General features: G+C 39.9%; 1 protein-coding gene across 4 annotated transcripts in view; it reads left to right on the forward strand.

Annotated features, from left to right (window-relative positions):
• Positions 1 to 16941, forward strand: part of LOC144684891 (nucleobindin-2-like) — a 73797-nt gene that overhangs the window by 2826 nt on the left and 54030 nt on the right. For all 4 annotated transcript variants that reach the window (XM_078549285.1, XM_078549287.1, XM_078549283.1 and 1 more), the window contains exon 2: positions 4902 to 5039. In XM_078549285.1, the coding sequence (XP_078405411.1) occupies positions 4902 to 5039 (138 nt within the window). The remainder of the gene's footprint in view (positions 1 to 4901; positions 5040 to 16941) is intronic.

Genomic DNA, 16941 nt, shown 5'->3' on the forward strand with positions numbered 1-16941 from the left:
AACCTGGTGACAGCGAAGGAACGGCTATATAGTCCCAAGTGGAATATACAAGTCAGGATGCTGTGTGGCTTGGAGGGGAACTTGCAGGTGGTGGTGTTCCCATGGATCTGCTGCTCTTGTCCTTCTAGGTGGTAGAGGTCGCAGGTTTGGAGGGTGTTGTCGAAGGAGCTTTGGTGAGTTGCCAGGGCTGACAGGTGGGCGGGTGTTAGTTTGGGATCAAATAATTTTGGATGGGCTGAAGTTTATGGAAGATGACAAAGAATGGGAGGCACTATGTTGCCACTCATGAGCCAAGTTTAAGTCAAAGCCAGAATGTTAGTGCTGTTCTCCACAATAAAATCATAGATGGCAAAGGTCATTTTCATGGGGGGGGGGGGAAAAGACATTTTGGAGTGAAATGCAGAAATGAAATGCAGTTCGTAGTAGCAGTGTTGGGGGAGGCGAGCAGGATAGGAAGATAATGTTAGCTCCCAGTAAGTGGGAAGGTCAGCGAGAGGGAATGGCGAAGCAATTTGGGCTGCTGCTCATTAAGAGGTGGTGCAGGTGCCTCAGTAGGTCCTTTAGAGAATGCCAGGAGCGGAAGAGAGAGTAACTGTAGGCTTATACAAGTGAGATTCAAACTTTGAACAGTGGCAGGTGAATATGAAGGTGGAGGAGTTGAGATGGATTCAGGGAGAAACAAAGTACCCAAGAAAGGGGAAAAAAACATAAGTGGCAGCGTGAAACAAATGTTGCTTGAACAAGGAGCAATTAGGTTAAATGGATGTAATTTGGAATGGACATGGGATAGAAGTGGGGTAAATACTTGGTTCACTTTTCTTGGAATATACAAATTTGGATCATCTTGGTGCAAGTGCAAATAGTTAATGCTATTTTTTAAAAAAAGGCAAGAGAATTTTGGGCTTTAAAAATGGGAGCATAGAGTGCGATAGTAAAGAAGCAATGCAGAATTTGTACAAATGTGGGTTGGATCACCATTAAAATATTGTGTACAGCCTTGAATACTTCATTATAGAAAGGACATTAAAGCCTTAGAGAGTGTATTGTGTGGAGTCTCAAGGATGATGTTCAGGATGGGAAGCTATTATAATGAGACACAAGATACTAGAATTATTTTCAACTGCAGCATAAAAGATGAGGAGGAGATTTTAAAAAGAGATTTTTTCAAAATTATGTGGAGTTTTGGTATGAATAAAGAAATACTATTTCTTCTGGGAATCAATGATGAAGGATAACCAATTTAAACCTCTCACTTAAGGAAGTGAGAAGACTTGCTACGAGAAATTTCTTCACATAGATGGTTGTTGGAATATAAAATGCTTTGCAGTGGAGTGTGGTTGTGGTGGGGATTGTCACATCTTTCAATGGAAGTTGGATAAATATTTGAAGCAGAGGAAAATACAGCACAAGGCTGTGAGGAGGCAGTGGGATTAGATTTGGGTAATTCCGGGGGTGTAAAAGCCAATACAAGACATGAAGAATCAAATGACCTCCTTTACAGTAAGTCTTTGATTCTGTGGTTCTAACTGTGCCAAAAGGTTGCGTAAATGCAGTAATAGCTACACGTGTTACACCTCCAAAAGAGTTTTGATGTCGATTTGGAAATTTACTGAAGAACACACAGCTTGTTCTTGCTCACTAAGTTTATATTTGCATCCCAATTTGTTTTTAATTTAACATGCATTATGCACAGGAGAGAGACAGACAAACTGCACCTATTCCTTCTTACCACCTGCCCGTGAGCAGGAAGTGTTTTGAATTATTTCTTTAAATATAGTTTTTGTGATCCAATTTATTAATAATCCACAGAAAACTTGAGTTAGGATTAACTCAGAAGGTTAAGTTTATTTTACATTCAAAAAACCGGGGAAGCAGTGTCCACAATGTCTGTCTTTCTCACTACACACACACACACACACACACACACGTGTGCGCGCACACGCACACACAATAAAGGGGGATAGAAAAAAAGGAGTTTTACAGTCCAAGAACTACAGAAATGAATATTCGTTCATGTGATTTCCAGAGTCTCATTTTGGAGTCCAATTAGGAATTTTTTCACATAGGAGTTTGAGTTCAGCTGGCTGATGACTGGAGTTGTAGTATTTGCTTTTCAGTTGGTGCTGACCACAAGATGAAGTAGGAACACAGTGACTGGGTCGCTTCTGTAGGCAATCTTCCAGCAGAGACAGGCTTCGAAGTACAGACTGTTGTCCTATCTGGTAGGTCCTGGTTGGTGGCTCAGCAGTTGGATGTTAAAACAGCAGACTGACTAGTTTTCAGCTCTCAAAGGCATATAGGGATTTCAAAATGGTCACGAGTCACGTGACCTCAGAAAGGATGTTTATCCAGCATCTGAAATTGGCTTTGATTTCAGGGTTGACAATGCCTCAGTCATTAGTTGTTGAAAGAGATACCATCTATGTTGAAGGCCTAGTGTTTGGGAAGCCATTGTCTAGGCAGATCCACTGACTCCACTAGCAAGGTGAGCTTATCAGATGCAAATGGCATCCCTTTTGAAATGGGCCTGGTCAGTTCCAGGTGTGATATGAGTCTTTTAGCTGCTCTGTAGGCATAACAAGGGTCTGATGTGTAAGTCTCTTGGTCTTTTGTGATTACAAGGAGCCTGTACAATGAGGTGTGAGATTCCAGAAATTGAGCAAAGATTTTTTTTGTTCTTGTAACTTCTGGGGGTAGCTCCCAGACAAAGGGCCAACCCTGTGGTCATGTGAGTTATAGCAGCCATCTTTTTTGGTTCAACATATTACTATTTAAAAAAAAATAGACTTTAAGAATAATGTGTTGAATATACGATGTTGGAGCTCTTATGTTGTAGAAACCCAAAATATGTAATATAGAGATTTGGTTTCCAGTTCTGTGCTGCGTCTGTGAAGTATTTGCATTTGAAGTATTTGTGTTTTTTTTACATTGCTTAGGGCAATTGTCCTTTTGAATCATTTGCTTTTTCACAGCTTATTGAACCAAAAATTTTCTTTAAGGTAATTCGATTGATTTTTGCATCAGAAATACAGCTGAATTGAAAGTTCATATGTTGAGGAGCCATTAATATGCTTGCCACTTTGTCAGATGTTTTTAAAGTTCTCTTATTGAGTGTCTTTTTTTAATGTTTTTTTTGTATCAAATTTGTTTACCCATAAGTCTACTAGCTTAGTTAATAATCAGGAATTGTTAATCTTTTACAGCTGTTACTAATTGAACTCTGAATTGATACCTTGGAATAAATTATTTCTACATCAGCTTTTATGTTGAGGTACTTACGGATGTACAGCATTATACCCAAAAGTCACAATCCCTAGTAGCATTTTGATAATCTAATCTGAAAATCTAACTACTTTAACATCACTGCATGAAGCAAGGAACAGCAATAATAACTTGTCTTTATACAGCATTTTTAACAGAGGAAAATGAGTAATAAAAAAATGGATGTTGAGTCAAAGATGGATATGTGACAAGGACTGACTAACAGCTTGGTCAAAAAATTGTGCTTTAAGGAGCATTTTAAAGGTGAAGTGGAAGGTGAACAAGTAGAAAGACTTAGACAGGGAATTCCAGAGCATAGGCACCAATAATGGGGTGAAGCAGAGTAGGGATGCACAGAAGACCAGAGTCAGAAGAATAAAGATTTATGGGGTGGTGGTGCTAGAAGAGGTTACAGAGATGAGGAAGGGCGAGACCATAAGTGATTTAAACACCAGAATGTGAACATCAAATTACTGTTGTTGGGACTGAGAATCATGGTGAGCAGAACTCGGTGATCATAGGACATAGTGGAAATTAAGGGAATGTGGAGAATGGGAGGCTGGCAGGGAGAGCAGTGTAGTGTTTGACTGTGAGTGTGTCAATGGCATGGATGAGTGTTTCAGCAGGAGATGGATTAAGTTGGGAATAGAGGAAGACCGTGTTAGGGTAGCTGTGAGAGGCAATCTTTGCTTTGGAGATAAGGAATTAGAAACTCTGCTCAGTATCAAATATGATATGATAACGAACAGTCTGGTTCAGCATGAGGCATGGTTGGGAAAGGGGATGGAATCAATGGCAAGGGGTAGGAAGTTTGTGGCAGGGGCAAAAGATGGCTTTGTTCTTCCTGATGTTCAACTAGAGGAAATTACCCACTAATGGCTTCAACCCACCACCTCCTCCAAGTAGTTATTTTCATATATAAGCATGGCTCACAAGTTCAAAAGGCAAACTGGCATTGCAACTGAGTCTAGTGTTATCCACATATGCACACTTACTAACAGGGGTTATTGGATCATGATTAAGAATGGAAACCTCATTGTTTGCTCCTGGGCTGGACAAACGGACATCAAAACCATTTACTATCGTCGTATTGTTGCCATGGCTGGAAACTTACTCATCTGCATAGTTCAGTTCCATACTCAATTGCATATTTAACTATTTAAGCTAAAACTGTTTAAATTCAACAGCATCCAAGAAGTCATGGGTTTGTATGCTAATTTTCAATGAAAAAGCTTGGGATTTTGGGCCTGCATTTATTTTACAACTAAGTGGGGAGTACGTTCTTGTAAGGTTACAGTTACAATTTTACTGCTTCAGGTTATTAATGAAGTATCATGCACTGGACATTGTGTTGAAGCACCCCATAAAACAATGCGTAATAAGTCAAAGGGGTCATCTGAAATGGCCACCATGTTTATATTGATGAACCAAACAACCATATTTTAAGTGTTCAATTCAACATGGGTTGTGATGCTAGGTGAATGTCAGTTTTCTGAATTCACAACTGCTTGTGATTATATTAGGAATGATCTCACAGCATCCGTTTTACTACTTGATTGATTTAATTGAAATGTTTGAGTTGAATAAATTTTGAGTGATTATGAGGAAGATTTCTGATATTGCTTTTCTTTTTACACTAGATGCTTTGGAAGAGTGTGTCAGTGTCTCACTGTTGGTTGCTGCTCTGTCTCCTTGGTGCTGCTGAAACTGTACCAATTGATAAAATAAAGGTGAACAAAATAGAAGAACCAGTGGAGCATGCTACAGTTGAAACTCCAGTAAGTATTCCAAAGTTCCACAGGTAACTTATATATAGAATTATTGTGGGGTTAGTTGCATTGGAAATGTTCTAAGTTCTGCCTTGGCTTTGAGTTTGTATGTGTTTGAGTAATGTATAAACACAAGCCAGTGAATCATCTGATCGCACTGGTGTAATTAATCCTCAATTAGTTATGCAAGACTTTATTCCCTACTACCCATGTTAATTTTATAGAAACTTTCTATTCGTGAAATTAACCAAGAACAATGAGCAGTTGAGGACAGTGTATCTAATAGTTAAAGAGTAAAATAATTTCTGAGATTAAGTAAATACGTTTCTAAGGGAATAAAATCATTTGTTCAGTGGGTGCATATGTGTCCCTGTTTCATGTAGTAGGAGGCAATAGTTGCCAATTCTATTCATCCTGAGGCACAGTGAACAGAGTTTTCTGCCAATAGATATGTGTCTTGGGTGGGGTGACAAAGGACCATTGACACTACAGGAGGTAATGCAATGTCAAATGACTGGATGTCTGCCACTGAAGACTCCTGGAGCTTGTAATCAGCCTTTTGAAGCTTAAGCTGTGTGCTACCTTCAGGGAAACAAATGGATTTGAGTGTGGCAATCTGTTAATTCACCAGGAAACATTGATGTAAGTACTGAAGAGAAAGATGTATTTCCACTCTTCCAATTTCTTTTGGCACAGGTTACATTCTGCTTTTGCAACCTCTAATTCTAAATTATGAAATTCTTCCTGATGTCTCTTTAGCAAACTCTTTGTGTTTGTGGTTTTGCCTCTGACAAAATAGAAGAGAAGTTCAAATGGTTTATCAATATCTTTTGAACCCTGCAGTTGATGTATTGCTGATATTAAAGCGAGTGGGAAGTAGAGTTGAGTAATGCTGATGAAAGCTGCTCATAACTAAACATGGCTCATACCACAGCTATTCTTTTCTATAATGTAACTTATAATAATTATGCTTTTCATTGACTGAATGATGCAAACAAATGTTTGGAGCTTCTTCTTCAACACGCAGCGATGCTTATTTGGTCAGCTGCATTTGAACTAATATCTATAATTTTTTCGGATAGCAGTTGCATTAATCCAATTACAATATGTAGTTTGGAAAAAAGATCCAAATGGTCCCAGTGGTGCCAAATGCTATTGGCAATTATGCTTTGTGTGTTGTGAGCAGACAACACCAAGTATTCTGTGGGGAAAGTGTATCCCATTTTTGCATGAGTATCTCATCATAGGCATGTATGCTGTTTGTGTATATGTGTGTAAATGTGCATAAGTCATCAAACCTGGCAGGACAGGTTGAGAGAACAGCTAATAAAGCATATAGTATCCTAGGCTTTATTAATTGGGACATAGAGTAGAAAAGCAAGGAGGTTATATTGAACTTGTATAAAACACAGGTTTGGCCTCAACTGGAGTATTGCGTCTGGTTCTGGGAGCCATACTTTAGGACAGTTGTGAAGACATTAGAGAGAGTGCAGTAAAGATTCATGAGAATGGTTCCAGGGATGAGGAACCTAGTTATGTAAAGATATTGGAGAAGTTGGGACTACTTTCCTTGGAGAAGAGAAGTTTGAGAGGAGATTTTGTAAAATTATTCAAAATCATGAGGGGGCTGGACAGAGTAGATGGGGAGAAACTGTCCCCACTGGTACAAGGAGTGAGAACAAGAGGGCAGAGGTTTAAGGTAATTGGCAAAAAAAGCAATAAAGACAGGAGGAGAAACTGTTTCACGTAGCGAGTAGTTAAGATCTGGAATGCACTGCCTGAGAGCAGCGTGGTGGAGGCAGGTTCAGTCCAGGCATTCAAGAGAGAATTGGATTATTTTCTGAAAAGGAAGAATGTGCAGGGTTATGAGGAAGATGGGGAATGACACTAGGGCTAGAATTTTACGTTTGGCATGTGGGTGCGTGCCTGACATGCACAAGCATAATATGACACATGATGACGTTGGGCGTGTGTCACGACGTCATCGCGCACTCATGCGATATTTCGTTTAGCGGGCGCACGCCAGAGTCAGCTGCGTGCCCGCCGATAACTGAAAGGCCTATTAAGGCCATTAATGAGCTAATTAACTTGAAATTTATGCTGCCCGTCTAACTTAATGGAAACCTCATTCATGAGCGGGATGATACAATAATGCAATCCTAATACAAATCAAATGAAAACATTATTTTGAAATTAAAAACATGTCCCATCTCATGTGACTGTGTCACATGAGGGGACATGTTTCATTAAATTTTTATAATCCTTATTAATTTTTATAAAAAGCGCTTCAATCTCCCTGAGGCAGCTCTGTGCCGCAGGGAAATTGAAGGGCTCTTTCACGTGCATGCGCGAACCGTGTGCCAGGCCCGCTTTCCCTCCTCCCCCTGCCCGCACAGGTAGCGCTGAGTGCTGCCGCTCGTGATCCATGCAGGACGGTCCTTAATTGCCCTACCCACGTGAAACCACGGTGCGTAGCAGATCATGGGCGGTGGTCGGCTTCCTGACCGCCCCTGCCCTCTCCCGCCGAGCCAGCCTAACGAGGGAAAAATTCTGGCCTAGGTGAATTGCTCACATGGAGATTCAGTGCAAATGGCCTCCTGTACTGTAACAAATCTGTGATTAGACTCTGTGTATTGTTACCCTGTGAGCTTAATCTAAAACTGTGACCAACTGCATAGAATTTATTTTGTTCTAATGTTATTGTAGTTTCAAAGGGGATGAACTTCCTCTTGTGAATGACTTGTGAAAAGTGACTGTCAACATTTTTTTTGCTAAAATTGCAGAGAAGGATTTTTTTTTTACATTGAATCAATACAAATATAGTGCTGTGACTGATATCTTGATGAGGTATTGCAGTTTTACTTTTTTGTGACAGTTAATGCTATTTCCACACTAAAATTATGAATTAATATAATTGAGCTTCCAACTATATAGGCCACTTGAGGGCGAATTTGGGATGTGTTCCCTCATCAACCATCTCTAGGTTAGCTGTATTGCAGGGTTTGAAATTGTACAATAGTGACTACTGTAACTACATAATAGTATGAGAATTTCGAAGGGTGTCGGACAGATACCCTCCTTCCTGCCATTCTATCATATGTACATCTGAGAAATAGGTTGGACTTAACGTTTATGTCCAGATTGGCTGCTTCAGCCTTAGCTGTTTCATACCAATGAGTGTCTGCAATGATTAATCTCCTCTGGTCGTTGTCTTCTCCAATTGTTTTCATCCGAGCTGAACTATCCTAGCTGAACTCACCTTATACGTATATATTATCTCTATTGTTATATTGCCCTTTATCTTGTCACTGTGATCTCCAGAATTCCAATATTACTCCTTTTTGTTTTTCTCAGAACTCACTAATTCTGGTTTTGAGAGCTGCTTGTTCTCTAATCTGTTGGGTAGTGCATGCAAGGTAACTGCTATTGACTGGCTCTGCTTGCATAGAGTGGCATGAGAAAAAGACAGCTATGGGGCATGGGTTTAAATATGGCTAGTTGTAGAAACTAACCAATTAAATTAGTTAAAATCAATTATCAATTAAAAACTTAGCTTTTGCGGCTCTTTGGAAAGATGTAACAAAGTTAAACTTTCTGAAATCCTACATTTAGAATACTTTACATTTTATAGCTCCTGCACTTGTAGCTCCTGCAGTCAAGCAGGTACAAAGCAATCTCAAAATGTTATTTCACCCCTCTCTCTCGCTAAGAATATACCATTTTGCATTCTATGTCCAACTTATCATTTGACATGTCAATCAGGCGAACTCATGGTTCTCATTTGCAACCCAAATTTTAAATGAACCCACCATCCATTCTAATATTGGAGTGATTAGACTGCTGAGCTACAGGAGGCATCTGAAAGGATGATATCAGTACAGTAGTGAGAAATGATCTTGACTCAGAAGATCAAGTAGTCAGTTTGGGTGGGAATAAGGAATAACAAGGGAAAGAAGTCACTGTTGGGAGTGGTTTATAGCCACCCTAACAGGAGCTACACCGAGAAGAGAGTATAAATTAAGAAATAATGGGGACTTGTAAGAAAGGAACTACAATAATTGTGGATAATTTTAATTTTCATATAAATTGGATAATTTTAATTTTCATATAAATTAGATAAATCAAATTGGTAAAGGTAGTCTTGGGGATGAGTTCATAGAAAGTTTTCAGGACAGTTTCTTGGAACAATATGTTCTGCAATCAGCCAGGGTACAGGCTATTTTAGACCTAAAATGTTTAATGAGGCAGGATTAATTAATGATCTGATAGCAATGGATCCTCTGGGCAAGAGTGATCATAATATGATGGAATTCCACATTCACTTTGAGAGTCTGAAATTAGTGTCTTAAACCTAAATAAAGACAATTACAAAGGTATGAAGCCAGAGTTGGCTGCAGTGGACTGAAAAAATAGGTCAACAGGTAGATGGTAGAGAACAAACAGCAGACATTTAAGAAATATTTCATAACATTCACCAAAGATATATTCCATTAAGAAAGAACGTTTCTCCAAGAAGGATGCACCATTCATGGCTAACTAAGGAAGTTAAGGATGTTATCAAATTGAAAGGAAAGGCATAAAATGCTGCAAAGATTCATGGTAGGCTGGATGATTGGGAACATCTTATAAACCAGCAAAAGATAACTTTTTTTAAAAAAAGAGGAAGAAATGAAAAAAAAGAGTAAACTAGCATGAAATATAAAAACAGACAGTAAAGGCTTTTACAAGTATATAAAAAGAAACCATGTAGCCAAGTGAACATTGGTCCCTTGGACATGAGACTGGGGAATTAATAATTGGAAACAAGGAAATGGCAGAGGCTTTGAACAAGCATTTTGACAGACACAAATGTATCCTAATAATAACAATAGGTGAAAATCAAGGGGCACAGGGAAGGGAAGAACTTAAAACAATCACGCTCACTAGTGGAAAAAGTACTAGGAAATATAATGGGACTAAAGGCTGACAAATCCCATGGACCTGATGGCGTGCATCCTAGGGTCTTATGAAGTGGCTGCAGAGATAGTGGATGCATTGATTGTAACCTTCAACATTTTCCTAGATTTTGGAAAGATCCCAGTGTTTTAGAAAACCGCAAATGTAACACCTCTACTCAAGAAAAGAAGGAGACAGAAAGCAGGAAACTATAAACCAGGTAATATCTATCATTGGGAAATGCTGGAATTCATCATTAAGAAAGCACTTTCAGGACATTTAGAAAATCATAATGCAATCTAGCAGAGTCAACATGGTTTTATGAAAGGGAAATCGTGTTTGAGAAATTTACCATAGGTGTCGGCATATAAGTCAAACTTTGAGGCCTCAAAAAGTCCTCCAAAGCGGGGCATTTCATATATGCCGGGTATAAAAATTAACAGCTGGCGTGGGCAGTCACCATTTTTGTCATCGCTATGTGGGATCTGCTCTGGGCATGTCTTAAACTCCTGCATATCTTTGCAACACAACCCATAACGCCTGCTTGACCCCTTGCACCCAGTTATAAGGTAATGGTAAGTAAAACATCAATTTCTGGGGTAAAAAATTGAGGCTGACTACTAACGCAATTATAGCATGTTGTGGCTGAAAAGGGGGGTCAACTTACCCTCCGAGTATGTGCAGAAACATGCATATGATTTTTGGGGCTGACAAAATGAGCTCATCTTATACTATGGGATTACTATATTACTATGGTACTTGATCTATGGTATTAGAGTTCTTTGATAATGGAACAAGCAGCGTGGATAGAGGGGAGCTATTAGCTGTAGCATATATGGATTTCCCAAAAGGTATTCAATAAGGTGCCATGTAAAAGGTTGCTACACAAGAGCTCATGATGTTGTGTGCTAATATTTTAGCATGGGTGGAGAATTGGCTAACTAACAGAAAACAAAATTGGGATAAATGGGTCATTTTCAGGTTGGAAAATGGTAACTAGTACATTGCCATAGGAGCTCTGGGTCTATTAATGCCTTGGATGAAGGCACAGAGTGTATTGAAATTTACTCATGATACAAGGAGATAGGAAAGCAAATTGTGGGGAGAACATGGAGAGTCTGCAAAGGGATATAGATGGGTTAAGTGAGTGAGCAAAAGTTTGGCTGATGGAGTATAACATGGGAAAGTATGAACTTGTCCACTTGTGGGGAGTAATAGAAAAGCTGAATATTATTTAAATAGAGACTGCAGAACGCTGCAGTACAGAGGGATCTGTGTGTTCTTGTACGTGAATCACAAAACGTTAACATCCAGGTACAGCAAGTAATTAGGAACACAAATGGAATATTAGCCTTCATTGTAAAGGGGATGGAGTATAAAAGTAGGGATGTCTTGCTACAATTGTACAGGGTATTGGTAAAACAGACCTAGGGCAAAATTTTTAGTTTGATGGGCGGGTGCGCGCCCGACCTGCTTGAGCGTAAAATGACACTCAATATTTCAGTCGGCAAGCGCACGCAGGAATCGGCAGCACATCTGCTGACAATTAAAAGGCCTGTTAAGGCCATTAAAGTATCAATTGACTGACATTTTTCGCTGCCCATCCAACCTTATGGTTGGCGGGCAGGCGAATAGGCCAAGTGGCCTTTGCACTTTTAGGAAACCTCATCCACGGACGGGATGAGGTTTCCTAAAGCAAATAAAATTTTTAAAAATGTCCCTACTCATGTGACAATCACATGAGGGGACATGTTTTACAACATTTTTAATTTCTTTATTATTATTTTTTAAAACTCTTCATGTCCCTGAGGCAGCTCTGTGCCTTAGGGAGGTTCTAAAGTGCACACTCGCGCGCATGTGCAAAGTTCACACTCGCCCTCCTCCCCCTGCTCGCACAGGCGGCGCTCAGCGCAGCTGCTCGTGTTTCACGCTGGGCTCCTTGATTCCAACACTCACTTCCAGGACCTTGTTCTTGTTTTACGAGCTTGCCTATCTCATATCTTATCCTGCCTGAAATACATCTGTTACTTCCCAGTTTTGCTTTTCTGCTTACAGTTCTGTTTTTACTGAAATGCACTTCCAACAAAATAAAATTATAACTCTTTCACACTGGATGATGTCAGACTTCTTGAATGTTGGAGCTTCGCTCATTCAGGCAAGTGGAAAGTATTCCACCACACTTCTGACTTGTGCCTTGTGGATGATGAGCAAGTTTTAGCCAAGGGGTCAGTTACTTGCTGTAGAATACCAAGTGTTTAGGCATGATAAATGAAGAAAAAAAGGGGTAACAGTAATGATTATGGAAGACATGGAAAGAGAGGATGTCCTTGAGGGCAAGCACAGAATCCATTTATTTAGAGTTGAGAAGCAAGAAAGGTATGATCACACTACTCAGCAGGTATCCTACAGGCCTCTGAATGTGGCAGAACTACTCTTTGATCTGTTGGCAGCATCATTTAGTTCTGTTTATAGCATGCTATTGGCACCTCATTTTTAGATACAGCTGGTGCTGGTCTTGGCAAGTTCTTCTACACTTCTCATTGAACCAGGGTTGGTCACCTGATTTGATGTTAATGGTAGAGTGAGGACTCTGCCAGGCCATGAGACTACAGTTTGTGGTGAAGTACAATTCTGCTACTGCTGATGGTCCACAGTGTTTCATGGGTGCTCGGTTTTGAACTGCTAAAACAGTTCTGAATCTATCCTTTTTTGTACAATGGTAGTGCCACCTAACACGTTGAAGTGTGTCATCAGTCTGAAGGCTATGCAGTGATCACTCCTACCAATAATGTCAGGGACAGATACATCTGCGGCAGGTGGATTGGTGATGCCAAGTTAATTTTTTGCTATCTTGGTTCTCTCGCCATTTGCCAGAGATCTAGTCTGGCAGCTATTTCCTTCAGGATTTTGTTAATGTTGATGTTGCTAATCCCCTCTAGGTGATGGACATTGTACTCTGGGTGAGGGACTTCCGTCTGTGTCCTTGTTAGTTCTTCCAAGTGGTGTTCAGCATGGAATACTGATTCATCAGCTGAGGGAGTGTGGTAGGTAGTATTCTTGAGGTTGCTTTTTTGCCTGTGTTTAATCTGATGCCATGAGACTTCATGGGGTTTGGAGTCAATGTTGAGCACTCCAAAGCTGTCTACTTCCCTGTTGTATACAACTGTGCTGCCGGCTCATGTCAGTCTGTCCTACCTATGGGACAGTGCAGGGATGGTGATGAAGGAATCTGGGACATTTGCTGAAAGGTGTGATTCTGTGATAATAACTTTGCAGGTTGTTGCTTGACTTAGTATGTGGGACAACTCCCCCAATTTTAGCACGTCTCCAGATGTTAATGAGGAAGACTTTGCAGAGTCGATAGAGAAAGCTTTAACTTGCTGAAATAAACACTTTAGGACATAATCACATAACAAGAATGTCTAAGAATAACTTGGCTAGAGAGAATTTTGACTCTCTATAGACAGAAAAAGCTTTAACTGAGTGGGTGAGTGAATCAAGACTTGATGTGTCTTTGCCATGTTTGAGACTGATGCTGAGTTTGGTTCTGGGTGCTTGCTTTGATTTTATTCTTGAAATACTTTGTCGCAGCAGTTTGATACATCTGAGTGACTTGCTAGGTCATTGAAGAGGGCAGTTAAGAGTTCACATTTCTGTGGCCTGGAGTCTTTTGTAGGCCAGACCAGGTATGGAGGGTGGGTTTTCTTTCCTGAAAGACATTAATGAACCAGTTGAATTTTTAAGAGTGTCTGGTAGTTTCACGGTCACCATTACTGATACTAGCATTTAATTCCAGATTTACTCAATTATCTGAATTTAAATTTCCTAAGTGCCTTGATGAATTTGTTATTGTGTCTGTAATATGCCCTACCATACCCGTGAACTTTGACTCATCTGATTTTGTCACAAGTTAACAGTCATACAATGTGACTAGTACAGTTTAAATCACATGGAGGATGATATCATAGTGATTATGTCACTGTATTCACAATCCAAAGAAGTGGACTGATGATATGGAGAGATGAGTTCAAATATAGTAAGTGTGATATGTTCAGTATTCAATTTCAGTCAGAAGGAAAACTTTTGTCACCTTTTTTAAAAAGAATTAAAATAGCAGTGCAAAGGGTACAGCAGCAAATGAAGATACTTTAATTTACAGCCAGAATATTTATAAGCTCTGACTGACTTGCCAACCAGCTGAAGTGGTTTGGGTGTGACCTGCAGAAAAATCAATTAAACTTTGCCCAGTGTTTACTGAGCAGCAATTAAACTTTGTTACTTCGAAGAGACACAGTTTGACCCGGGGAATGGAATAATACATTGTGCACTGAATGAGAACACAATGTTATTCTTGCAGAAGTTATGTGATTTTTTTTATGAAGTCCCGACTTGGGTTTTATTCAAAATAAACAATTTGGAATAAAATAAATCACATAGCTGCCATCCTCAAGGACAGTAGATATTAAATCGTTAAGACTGTTGATCTTTTTATGTGAAGTTTTTAGTGAACAACATGAAATTTATTTTCTTTATTTCAGACAAACCTATTTTAAAAAACTTATAATTGACACTTATATGCAACAAGAACTTTTCAATAGATGAAGTTTCCTGGAATCATCAGTAGTGAAACAATATTTTGAGGGTGGATTGTATGTATAGTTTGGGGGTTATGTTTTGTTGCCCGTCTGTGCACTCACTTGATAAGTCATGATCCAATGTTTTCCCATAGTTCCCTTGTTCAATATTCTACTTCTTTATTCATTCTTGGGATTTAGGCATCAGTGATGAGGCTTACATTTACTGCCTATCCCTAGTTGCTGTTCAGAAGGTGGTAATGGGCCTTTTTGAACCACTGAAGTCCATGTGGCGAAGCTGCTCGGCTAACGCTATTAGGCAGGGAATTCCAGGATTTTGATGGTGGGATGGTAATATATGATGAAGTCAGGATAATCTGCGACTTGGAGTGTTGGTGTTCCCATGTGCCTGCTGCTCTTATCCTTCTGAATGGTGGCGATTGTGGATTTTAGAGGTGCTGCTTGTATGGTACGAATGACACTTGCTAGTTATTAGCCAAAGCCATGGGTTGTGGTGTATGTGGGTCTCTGTGCAATTAAATATTTACAATTGTTTTGTTTGTACTTGGTGCATGGTTTCAGGGGTTCAGCTGCAGTAACTTGTTGTTTGGTGATGTATAATGAAGAATGTAAACACAAGGAAGCTGAATGTTGCAGGCTAATGAGGTTTATGTCTTATCTGCTAGTTGTGAAATTAGTTTGTAGTTTTAATTTAATTTCTAGTGAGCATTAGTAATAATTGGCATTATTCCTTGGAGGGAGGTTGTTATGGGGAAAATGTTACATTGGTGCATTAAGGGATACTGTTCTAAGATTGTTATGGGAGAGCAGAGGGAATTTTAATTACCACTGTTATAACTATACCATAGCTGGCCTAGTAGCATTTGACCCTGGATGCCCAAAATAGAATGAAGGCTATCCGCTGATATTAACAACTCTCAATTTAATGGACACAAAATGCAAAAAGTTTCCCCAAAAGAATGCCAGGTCTTTATATGGTTTTAGTAAAACATTATTTAAAAATAAGCTTAAACTCCTGATATGAATTTCCCACAGGGCTGAACCTGAGAGAGTTTGTTGAGTTGCAGGTCTCACCTGTTTGACTATAAATCATTAGTTTTTCCAGAATTTATTCAATAAGTCAATGTCTGTTGAAAGATTAATGTAAAATTTTGGGAGTACCACACTGGAGAAAATTGGGGTATGATCACAATACAATTCCTTTCATTCAGTTGCTTGCTGGCATCCAGAATAAAATCCTGATTTTAGTGATTTGTCTCTTGTCCAACTACTTCATGTAAAGGCAGTGGAAATGGGAACATTTCAGTGTGTTCAGCATGAGTGCAGACATTTTTTTTAAAGAGCAAATGTTTATATTTGTCTCTCCTAGCCTTAGCTATATGGCTGGTGAATGCTCATGTGTTTTTCTGAATGATTTCCAAAATGTTCATGCATAATAGCTTCATGCAAATGTCACTATTGCCAAAAAGGACCCACTCATTTTGTTCAGTTAGAGCGGTTCTTGGCAAATGCTGTGTTCCAGAGGCAGGCGGGCCTGAAAATGTTATGGATTCGCATTGGCACCAACACCTTCCCATCTCCATGGAAGTAAGTTCTGGGCGGGTAGGTTCATGGTTGGCCTTCCTGCCCTGTCTCCACTTAAGTCCCTAAAGTGGCCAATTAAAAATTATGGGCCTCTTCCCACCTCCACTGCAATCTTTCCAACTCCAAGCGGGCCTGCCGACATGCGGCCTGCACAACCAGCAAAACTGTGGGGGCACGGGGTGGGGGGTGGGGGGGTTCCAAGTTTGGGCAGCAGCCACAGCCACCCCTTGTGTTGCCGAGTGCAAGAGCTGCAGGTCTCTGGCCGGCAGCTATTGCTGGTCCTCAGCCAGGAGGAAGACCTGCCACTGTCCACTTAACTGCTTGATGGCCAGAAGATATGGCAGGCCTTCCTCCTCAGAGGCAGTGCAGGCGTCATGCTGTTATTTTTAGGCAGCGGGTGAGACACCTGCTGAGAATGGAAGATTCCACCTCTGGATTTGCTGCGTGCTGTAGGTCAATATCATTTAAGACACCGTCTGACTAGTCATATAAAATCTCATTTGTATGGCATCTGATTTTCTTCTCTTCATTAAGAAAGGCCTCCCTTGGACCATCAAGGCCAGCCAATTGCATAAACATTGCAGGTAACAAAGAAATGATCAAGACCATCTGAGAGTGACAGAGGTATGCTTGACTTTTCAAGAATCTTTCGCGTACTAGCCTGAATGCTGCAAACGAAGTTTAACCAGCTGAAGAGCAGATAAATTAAAACTCAGTTCTGTGTCAAAGGTGAACGGAGCTGGATTATTATTTACACTTTCAAGTTTGATTTTTATATTCAGCTTCAGCATATTCCA

Source organism: Cetorhinus maximus, chromosome 9 (assembly GCF_964194155.1).
Source record: "Cetorhinus maximus chromosome 9, sCetMax3.hap1.1, whole genome shotgun sequence".
NCBI classification, from domain to species: domain Eukaryota; kingdom Metazoa; phylum Chordata; class Chondrichthyes; order Lamniformes; family Cetorhinidae; genus Cetorhinus; species Cetorhinus maximus.